Source organism: Culex quinquefasciatus, chromosome 3 (genome assembly GCF_015732765.1).
Source record: "Culex quinquefasciatus strain JHB chromosome 3, VPISU_Cqui_1.0_pri_paternal, whole genome shotgun sequence".
Classification (NCBI taxonomy): Eukaryota; Metazoa; Arthropoda; class Insecta; order Diptera; family Culicidae; genus Culex; species Culex quinquefasciatus.
Window position 1 is genome coordinate 30,500,899 of NC_051863.1, and position 11,592 is coordinate 30,512,490.

At 37.7% G+C, this 11,592-nt stretch overlaps 1 protein-coding gene across 1 annotated transcript in view; it reads right to left on the reverse strand.

The window, feature by feature from the left end:
• Positions 1-1,757: 1,757 nt before the first annotated feature.
• LOC119768919 (pupal cuticle protein Edg-91-like) overlaps positions 1,758-11,592 on the reverse strand; it is a 68,031-nt gene continuing 58,196 nt past the window's right edge. Inside the window, exon 2 of the mRNA XM_038260715.1 lies at positions 1,758-2,092. Within this exon, the coding sequence (XP_038116643.1) occupies positions 1,758-2,092 (335 nt within the window). The remainder of the gene's footprint in view (positions 2,093-11,592) is intronic.

An 11,592-nucleotide genomic window follows, 5' to 3' on the forward strand; every position in this document is an offset into this window, starting at 1 on the left:
GCTACTCTCCAATTTCCCAGGTTACAGATCTTCCGGATATCACCATTCACTTGATCTCCCCACCGTGCGCGCGGTTTCCCTGCTCTCCTGCCTGTACCGCCAGCTGGTTCGGCGCGGTCAAAAAGCAGTCTGACAGGCTGGCTCTCGTCCATTCGGGCGACATGGCCGGCCCACCTGAGCCTCCCGATCTTCGCCTGGGTGGCGATGGTCGGTTCTTCAAGAAACGCGTGCAGTTCGTGGTTCATGCGTCTTCGCCACACTCCGTCAGACACCTGCACTCCACCGTAGATCGTTCGTAGCACCTTCCGTTCGAAAACTCCAAGGGCACGTTCGTCCTCCTGCCGCATCGTCCAGGTCTCGTGGCCATAGAGGACTACCGGTCTTATCAGTGTTTTGTACATCGTCAGCTTCGTGCGGCGTTGCACTCGATCCGATGTGAGGGTCTTCCGTAATCCGAAGTAGGCACGATTCCCAGCAAAAATACGAGTCCGGATCTCTTTGCTGGTGTCGTTGTCGGCGGTTACCAGCGATCCTAAGTACACGAACTCGCTCACCTCCTCCAACTCATCACCATCCACAGTTAGAGGGGTGAGGCTTGGGGGGCCGACATCCTTCGAACCCCTTCCTCTCATGTACTTCGTCTTCGTCGTATTCATGCCAAGTCCTACACGCCTTGCTTGTACCTTCAGTCGGGTGTATACATCCTTCACCGTCTCCAGGTTCCTTGCCACAATGTCGATGTCATCGGCAAAAGCAAGCAACTGGTAGGACCTGTTCATGATCGTGCCACTCGTGTCAATGCCCGCTCTTCGAATGATGCCCTCAAGAACGATGTTGAACAGCGAACAGGATAAGCCATCACCTTGCCGCAGCCCTCGACGTGATCCAAAGGGTTCCGCTAAATCCCCGAAACACGCACGTGACACATCACACCATCCAAGGTAGCCTTGATCAGCCGAATCAGTTTATCCGGAAATCCGTTCTCGTGCATGATCTGCCATAGCTGCTCGCGGTCGACTGTATCATAGGCTGCCTTGAAGTCGATGAAGATGTGATGTGTGGGCACGTTGTACTCACGACATTTCTCGAGGATCTGTCGGAGACAAAATATTTGGTCCGTGGTGGCGCGCGCGCCAGTGAAGCCCGCTTGGTAGGGCCCCACGAACCTCCTTGCATGGGGTGACAGCTGACGGCAGAGGATCTGGGAGAGGATTTTGTAGGCCGCGTTAATAAGCGTGATGCCGCGGTAGTTGCCGCAGTCCAGCTTATCGCCCTTTTTGTAGATCGGGCACACGACACCATCCATCCATTCCTCCGGTAGCTTCTCCTCCTCCCAGATCTTGGAGATCACGCAGTGAAGCGCCCTCGCCAGTTTCTCTCCTCCATATTAGAAAAGCTCACCGGGTAACCGATCCTTGCCGGCAGCTCTGTTGTTCTTCAGCTTCCTGATCTCCCTCTTCACCGTCTCTAGATCAGGTGCCGGGAACTGTTCATCAGCTGCGGGCGCTCCAAGGTTGACTCCAACGCCGTCTCCGTCCGCTTCATCGCCGTTTAGGTGCTCGTTGAAGTACTGCTTCCACCTTTCCAACACCTCGCTCTTGTTTACGATCAGGTTTCCACCGTTGTCCCTGCACACGTCGGCTCGCGGCACGAAGCCTTTGCGGGACCGGTTCACCTTCTCGTAAAACTTCCGCGTTTCGTTAGCTCGGAATAGCTGCTCCATTTCCGCGCAATCTCGGTCTTCTTGCTGGCGCTTCTTAAGCTTGAAGACCGCGACCTGCCGATTCCGAGCCTGCCTGTATCGTTCCACGTTCCCTCGTCGCCTTGTGCAGCTTCCTGTCGTAAGCTGCCTTCTTCTCGGCGGTAATCCGTTGGCACTCGTCGTCGTACCAATCGTTTCGGCTGACTCGGATCGCACTACCCAGTGTGGCTTCCGCTGCACTGCCGATGGCTGAGCGAATACGGCTCCAACCATCTTCGAGCGAGGCTGCGCCAAGTTCCTCCTCACCTGGCAGATTCGCTTCCAGCTGCTGCGCGTAACTGTGGGCCACTTCCCCGTTCTGGAGACACGCGGTGTTGAACGGAGGGGCGTCTATGCGTTTGTCAAATAAAAAATACAAGGCAGTGTCGAAAAGTATTACTTATCGAGTTCTACTTTTCAGCATCAACTTCAGTGCTGAAAATTAGAACTTTTCAGCATTAGTTTTGAAAAGCGTTACTATTCGATTCTGTTATTTTTGGTACAAAAAATAGGCTATTTCGTCGTTCGAGAATGACAGGTAAAGTAATTACATTGGGATAAAACATTGTTTTTTTTTAGTAGAACCAATGCGTATAAATTGTTGAAAATTTCACCAATTTCAATTTTCCTGTTTTTTTGAGAAAATGAAATTTTAACGTTCAAGAGCCGAGATAGTTGCATCAGTTTTCAAAATTTCCTAGTAATTTATTTTGGTAACTGAATCCAAATCTGGTGTCTTATTTCATTGCATAGTGAGTATTTGGAGTAACGTTCTTTTAAAAGTTTTTTTTTTCTTAGAAAGTAGAATTTATATAATTTTTTTAGGTAATATTTTCACTTTTCAATTCATGTTCCACATTCAATAAAATTATATTCACGGATCTGGTTAAGGAAACTGTGTTGTCCAGATCTGATTACTTTTAGAATATCGGAGAATCTCATGTTGTTATTAAGCTGGGGCTTGAAGGTTATCTTAACAGAATGAGCAAACTAAAGCGATGCCTAATTTTTTTTTAAGTTGTTTTCGATGGTGGTCAAATATGTATTAACAATGTTTGAAAAAACAAATATAAAAAAAGATACACATTCGTCTATAAAATTTCTGTCACCATTTTTTTTAAATTGCTTTGCATGTAGGATTCTTTAAAATTGGGATTTCAAAGGTATTCTATAGAAACAATCAGAACATGAAAACACAGTTTCCGTAAACAGTTGTATGAAAAGAATATCAATTAAACCTCTTCAACCCAACCCTGCCTTTAGACGGGCTTCGATTTAAAAAATCGCCAAAATCTCTTTTTCAACCAATTTTTGATCATTAAAAGCATTGGAAAGAAAAACTCTTACAATTTTAGAAAATTTATGGGTTGGAAGTTTAACTTGTTTTACGTACCTTTGCCAATGTTTTTGAAATTTCATTTTTGGGGGTCAACTTTGGCTGTGTTTTTTACTAACATTTCCTACATTTTAAGTAAAAAGAAGTATGCAGTAATTTTCCTAGTGTCCCAGGCTATGCCTCTACGCATTTTTAACAATTTAAATTATTATGGTGCCATTTTATAACAGAAAATATAAAAAAAAAACAATCAAAAAATTGAAAAAGTGACTGTAAAAACATGCAAAAAATTAACAGACAAAATGTAATGATAGGAAATGCTAGAATAGCCAAAAAACAAATAAAAACTAAACAAGATAAATGCAAATTAAAATACTAAAAATGAAACAAGAAAAACTTTAAACAAGAGAAGTAAAGTTTTTCGTGGAACAAAAGTTGTTCAAAATGACCCCTGAACACGGGAAAAAAATTCGAAAAAAATACTGGGCAGTAGAGGGTTAATGTTGTTGCAAATTTCAAAATCAGGCAATCTTTAAAAAGGTCCATAAATAGATAAATTTTTTTATTTTCTTTTTTTGGACTAAATTTTTAACTTTTTGAATTATTTTTATTGAAATCATCAGAAAATGTCATAACAGTATAATTTTTAAACATTGAAAATCGAGCCAATAGTGTTCGAGATATCGTCAGTTGAAAGTTACAGGCTGTGAAACTAAGGAAAACTCAATTTCATCGCTTCGAATTTTTTGCAAGGCACGAGGTTGAAAAAGAGAGAAAAATTATTTTAAAAAAAGCTTAATTTCAATTAATTTTTCACGTTTTTAAACAAAAAGTATCGCAAAAACTATAAAACTAACTTTATAACAGTTGCAGTGGATTTTTTTATTAAAAGATGCTCTTTTTCAAAGTTATCGCCATCTAAGGATTAGTTAAAGGTAAGCAAATAATACCAGGCAATATCAGTCCAATTTAATTATTAAATTGTGAATATTTTCCACTTATTGGAAAGATGGTTTTATTTTTAATTCATGCCTGACTTTTTGAAAAGGCCAATTTTGTGTGTTTTACATTTCACAAATTGAAGCTATGTTTTCATCCACCTTTTATTTATAGTTTGAAAAGTGACAATTGTTGACATTTTCAATGTAAACCTCATGAAAATTCCAATACTTACGTCAACAAGTGACCTTAAAAGTGTATTCCTCTTTCTACAACGGCAAAAATCATAATCATCATATCTTTCCCAAACGATCCCAAGCAAACTTTACCGGGCTTCACTTGCCACAAATAATAAGCACAATTTTTATCAAGAACATCGCATTTTTAACATCATTTTTTTTTCGTTCTCTTCGTTCACAGCACTTTCCCACTCAATTCCGAACGAGAAAGGATTCTCCCAGCCGGAAAAAGGGTTAATTTGATGTCTTATCTCGACTACATCCGTTTGCAAATAAGGGAAATTATTATTTTTTTTCTTGCTGATACCTTACATGTTCCATCTCTCCAGCCGTACGAGGTCCAGCAAAAAAAAAGCAGACCCCAGCTGGATGGACATGAAGGCTGACCAGGGTGTGGTCGTTTTCCCTAGATAGAATTTCGATTTACGATTATGATTGGGTGAGTTTGATAAAGCGAACATGGCTTCGTCCATCTTTGGCTAGAAGACTTACAGATTTAGTAGGTTAGTTATACCGAAAATTTTCCGACATTAAGTTCAATGGGGTAGTAGCACTTCAAAATTAACATAACTTAAACAAAATAAAACATCCACGCTAACTACCCTTTTCGAGAGGAAGCATTTCTCAGTGTATTATACCGTGTTGCTCAAAAGTCACCTTCATTTGTTTCGCATCTCATGTGAAATTATTCATGTGGAAGACAAAAAATCGAAAAAGGACACCCATAAAACGAACGCAGAAGTACTACATGACAAAGGTCATTTTCTTGTCAAAATGAAATGCAAACCAGTTGAGAGAAGAAATAAACCGTGTTTCCGGATTTCGGGCCAGCAAATATGTTTGAAATGTGACACAAAACCGGACCGTGTCACGCTTGAGGACCCACTACCGGACAGTCACGGTGTGTGTGTGTGAGGCACTCTTCCGAACGGGGTGACCCAAATAAACAACGCCAACATATGGAAGAGTCACATTCTCGGTAGTGATAAGGTAACAACACCGGACCTGAGAGAGGTCCAACAAGGAATGGACCGAAATCCGTCCCAATAAACATCGGTTTCGATTCACCGGTGAACTGGACCGTACTTTATTTCCGGTTTCTCAACTTGCTTGCTTCGTGTCTTGCACTTGAGTGTACACGACAAAAGAGTTAACCCTCCAAGAACCAGTCCCAGCTTGGATTTGATGATTTTTCTTGTAATTATTAATATAAAAAAAAAACTTGGTTGAACTACTTGTTATGTCAAAATAAATATGCAGTAATTTTTGTTATGTCCTAGATTATGTTTTCAAACGTTGTTGCGCCTCAAAACTATTTTTTTAGGTTTACATGATATCACTCAAAAACCAAATAAAATTGAATTTAATAAACAGCAAGTAAACAACAGATAATGTATGGAGGGAGTTTGATTAAAAGAGCTAAAACTTCAGATAAAATATAAAAACTGCATACAGTCATGCCCCGGATTTGCACGCCTCGGTTTTGCACTGCCCCAGTTATGATTCGCTCAGCTGCCTCGGTTAAGCATGGCCCAGTGCTTAACTGAAGCACTGAGCTCATGGGACATTTTTTATTTTACTTAGGGAAATTCTCGTATGTTTGGCAGGTCAAGCACTCGCTCCTAATTCCATCCAATTTGCTGATTTTCACTATTTAAACAACTAATTTTGCAAAACTTTTGATAGAAACTTGCTTGCTCACTTCTTATTGAGCTATTTATCACTCGATTTCAGTTGAAAACGCTTTTAATTAGCTTTATTTGAATGTCGAAGTTCTGACCTGCCAACATTAGAGGCACGCTGGAATTAGATGCTGTTCCCCTATATGTTGAAAATTCGATTTTTCTCGAAAAATACTCAAATTATTTTTTGTTACTATGGGTATCAAATGATCGATATTTTTTCATTCATTTCGATAGCAAAAACATGTATTTTTTTGAAAATAATCATCATTTTCATAAACTATTATTTAAAAAAATATACCAATAACTTCAGGATTTATAATATGGGTAACAGCAGATCGGATTTTTTTCCTAAAATGCTAAATAAATAACTAATTTTCGAAAAAAAACGACTAAAAACTTAAGTTTTTACAATATTGATATCAAATGATCGGGATTTTTTCGTACATTTCGAAATCAATAACACCTTTTTTCAAGCCTTTTTTGTAAAAATACTCAAAATGAGCACAAAACTACGTACTATCGAAAAAAAATTACCTAAAATATCAGGTTTTTACAGTACGAATATCAAACGATCAGGATTTTTCTGACATTTCGTAATCAATTACACAAATTATTGAAAATACTAAAAATTTCAAAAAAAATCACGAATTTTGGAAAAAATACCCAAAATATCCGTTTTCCTAAATAAATAAAACAATTGTTCGCTCTACAGCATTGCCTTGGCATTCTCCATTGCGAGATTCCTACTCGAAACTAAGTGTCCGAAGGCTTGATCCATCCACCCCGGGATTCGAGCTGACGACCTTTCGATTGTGAGTCCAACTGCACACCAGCGACTCCACCGAGGCAGGGACCCAGGGAGACGACTCCTACACCTTAACTGAGCTAACGACCTAACCTCTAGGTTAGACCGGGGCCTATAAGTCCCCATCCGACGGAAGGCGTGATCAGACAAATCTCGTCTCGAAAAATGCCCAGACCGACCCAGACCGACTGGGTGAGAGGTAACCACACTAACCCCTACACTACGGGTTCTGCTCTTTTTTTTTTTGCAATATGGGTACCAAATGATACGGATTTTTTAATACATTTCGATAGTAATAATTTATGTTGAAAAATTTCCACAATGCTACGTATTTTCCAAAAAATACTAAAAATTAAAGTTTTTGCAATATGGGCATCAAATTTAAAAGATTTTGTTCATACAATTCAAAAGATAAAAATATTCAAAATTTTCACCAAACTTCGTATTTTCAACAAAAATTAAACATTTCAGGAATTTACAAAACAAATTTCTGATTAATTGATACCTATCAAGTCAAAACTGAAATTTTGCAAATATTTTTAAGAGTACGTGATTATGTGAAAATTTTGAGCATTTTCCTAAAAGATCATAAAAATGTTTGTTTGTTTGTTTGTTTATTTTATCTGGTAGCGTAAGGGTTGCTCCTTCTAAAATTGTTACTTCCGGTGTAGATCGACGTGCATACAATAATTCGATAACCTAAATTTAATATTAATAATTTGAAGCACTAAAACTTGAATAACTTGAGTAACTTTAATTTTTTTTTGCAGATTTAAATCGTCCTTCTCGTATGAAAAATGCCTAATCGATTTATACGCAATTTGTAAAAAAAAACAACAACATAATATTTAATTTTTCGAAAATACGTAGTTTTGTAAAAAAATTGAGTATTTCTCAAAAAATATCATAACTATCAACATGCATGACAAATTTCCGATCATTTGATACCCATATTGTAAAAAACTGAAATTTTTAGTATTTTTCCGAAAATACGTAGTTTTGTTGGCGTTTCAAAAACCTCAGTTTTTATTTTTAAGCAATGGTATCTCAAATCTATTATGGCTTCACGATTTTTTTTTTGATTGTTATGTAAAATTTCCCGATTAAAAATATTTTCAGACAGAAGCTTCGGTCTCGAGAAAAGCATTTTAAGTTTTCGTACGACCTTTTCAAATGTTAGGCTAGATATTTGAATTTTTTCACTATTTTTCCTTAAATTCCTATCTAATTTGTTGATGTTCAAGACAGCTAAAATCGTTTGAAATGGCGCAATTTTTTTTTTGTTTGCGAAAATTGTAATTTTTTGGACCACCCTAACACGGCGTAGGCCCCCTTAAGGGCCAAACAAAAAAATGCGGGTCCAATTATTTCAACCAAGCTATCATGCTGTTTTCGTGGCGACTTGCTGTATGAAAAAAATCTATTTCTAATGAATAATAAAATAATGAATCAAACTTTTTATTAACCTGGCTTAAAATTTGTATAAATTCAATTGAAAGTCAATAAACTTAGTTAAACAAACATTAAATGGTAAATAAATTAATTAATCAATTTACCATCTTTAGGCCAAAAATTTGTAACAAATACAGTGACTATCAGAGTCCTCCAGTCTTAAAAATCAAATTTGCAGCGAAACTTTTTTTCAAATCATTAGGGGAACAGCATCTAATTCCAGCGTGCCTCTAATGTTGGCAGGTCAGAACTTTTACATTTAATTAAAGCTTATAAAAAGCGTTTTCAACTGAAATCAAGTGATAAATAGCTTAATAAGAAGTGAGCAAGCAAGTTTCTATCAAAAGTGATGCAAAATTATTTGTTTAAGTAGTGAAAATCAGCAATTTGGATGGAGTTAGAAGCGAGAGCATAACCTGCCAAACATACGAGAATTTCCCCTATCGAAAAAACTTTTTAAGGAAAAGGTAAATGGACATTGTGTGGGCTACCTCAGGACTTTGAAAATATAAACCTTGAGACAAGTCTTAAAGTATGAAAAATAAAATTATAGGGACATGTTTCACCGTCTGAGTAGCTGTCGTAACAAGCAGCAACAATTCATGGCGCTATCAGAGCTCATGATGAAATATGTCTGCATCGTTTGAGCCCTCAACGACACGTCGATTTACGCCGTCAACATTGTTTTGACTTAAATATTCTGTGATATAGTCCTAAGCTTTCCCTTCCGCTATCCCCCTTCCTGAGTAATTGTTGCAGTTTTTTTGTGAACTTTTCCTGCACTTGCTTATCCCTTAATCCTAGAAACAATAGTAATCATTTGATTAATGTATTGAGCCGTAGCTGAAAGGATCTCCACAACACTACATAATGTAATTAACTCAACAAATTGTACATCGATAAGTACACACAAATAAATAAATATGAAAATATGAAAAAAAATAAAATTAAATCTTATCAATGTCATCCCAGATAACGATAAATAATGTGTAATGTGATGTTTTCGCTTCAAAATTATGATAATTTCGGTTGAAATTTTAAATTAAACTTTTTTATATTAAAAAATAGCCGACTTTTTGCTTGCTCTACCAAGACAACGAGTTCTTTAATCTAAGGAGACTTTAGATGACAGCAATGTAGGGTAAATATACCCATTTTAATCACTCTAAGCCGTTCGACCAATTCTCATCACTTTTGTCGTTTTCCGCAATTAAATCAATATTTTTAGGTGTATCAACAATGAAGAGTTGCTTGCTCACTATTATTTGAGCTATTCATTACTTTGGAACAGTCAAAAACACTTTATAAAAGCTGTTATTCATGATCAAAGTACTGATAGACCGATGATAAAAATAGGCTGAGAAAGGGCATAGTTCCCCTAGTATACCATACCTAAATAATCCTGAGTCAAAATCAGTCGACATTTTTCTTTATCAAATGAGCCCAATTCTAACAGCTCATCATAAAAATTCAGCAGTTCGACGCTATCGTGCAAACTTGTCGCACGTCGCTTTTTGACGTTCCGCGAAAAACGCGTTTATATATTTGACCTTGAGTAAACAAAACAAGAGCACGCAATATAAACAATAACAAACCCGTTTTTTTTGGTTGATCATTCTGTGCATTGTTCCAAAGTTTGGTAGATTTTGGTTGCCAAAGTTTACGTAGTCGGGCTGGTACGTGTGTCAAACGCGTTCTGACCTGAATTCCCTTTTGCCAGTTGTCGCACTTACAGCAAGATAGCACGACAAGATTGACACATCTTTCATATTGTAAGTGACATCAATGCACCGAGTTTTTAAATCAACTTGGCTCAAAATGCACGTGTGGCAAATTATAACGACAACGACGAGTTAGTGACATTTACCTTCAATATTTTTGCTGGCATGTTTATTTAGAACATAAAAAATGTGCATTTAGTTTGAAAACAAACATTTTTTATGTTATTTTATCAAAAAGTGGCCTCAATTTCCAACAACGTAAACTATAACAACTAACGAACATCCTTTTCCGCATCGCTCACGGACCCAAAACCTTCCCCGAAGACCTTCTTGTGGGCCTCCAGAAGTTTACAAACATCCGAACGCAAATAAAGATCAAACCACTCTGTCCCACTCCCTCCAAACTGGCAGCCGGGATGATTTTTACACTTTCCCAACCTTAATCAAATTCATCCAGAATGCGATTTAACGAAGCGGAAATTTTGCTTTCCGGTCGAAGCCGGCCTCGGTTAAGGTAAAACGACGGGTCCCTCTCACAGTAAGGCAGGTGTAATCAAAATGCGGATTTCGTAAATGAATGCCAAGAAATTGGACAAACATTTCGGGACTTGTTAAAGGAGCTGAATAAAAAAAAAAATCGACAACTTGAGTGGAAAAAGGGTTTCGGGTTCTTAATTTTTTTTTCTCTCTCTTTTTTTACTTTTGCCACGCATTTGGCTCTGTGGGATTCCACGAAGATCTAAGGTTGTTACCTTTAAGCTTTCAGAAGAAATGTTTGCGCATTCGAGGATTTTTGGTTCAACTGTCGCTCCCTGGTCACGGATGGCCAACGCTGGAGACGAAGCTAATTGACTGCTAAATTTGGGGGGACTGAACATCACTCAAAGGTAAAAATTTATTGCCGTTTTAATTTTGTGGGAGAGGAAAACTAGTCATTCGATTTCAATGTTTATTATGTTTCTTGAAAATCGTTTTGAGTTCTTATCAGTTATGATTATGGTCTCCATTAAACAGAAGTCACGGATGGCCAACGCTGGAGACGAAGCTAATTGACTGCTAAATTTGGGGGGACTGAACATCACTCAAAGGTAAAAATTTATTGCCGTTTTAATTTTGTGGGAGAGGAAAACTAGTCATTCGATTTCAATGTTTATTATGTTTCTTGAAAATCGTTTTGAGTTCTTATCAGTTATGATTATGGTCTCCATTAAACAGAAGTTCTTTTCTGCTTCGCATCCTAATTCACATTATTCCACAAGGATCATCAAATGAAGGTTGACCTTTATAGATTCTTATCTCGATGCAACAACTAAAAACACGAATCCGAGGTCCGAGTCTTCAAAATCCCTGAGAGGTATTTTTCCAATTTTGGAATCTTTGCGCGAAACTCAATGTTTTTATTTGTTTCCTTTGCAGAACATTAAATATTTTTCGTTGTTGATACTAACTGATAAAAATAAGAATTACCAATCACTATATACCGAAAATATTCCAATCTAGAACACTTCTTAATACATCCATTTCCGACTTCTCGAGTAATTCGCTTCTAATCGCAGATTGATCTTGTCCCTAGAGTCCCTAATTTCCCATTTCTATGTGCCAAGCGGTTCCCTTTATTTCCTGCGCAATTCTTAGCACGGCTCCAAATTTCAGATAAGAGCTGCAATTTAGAGA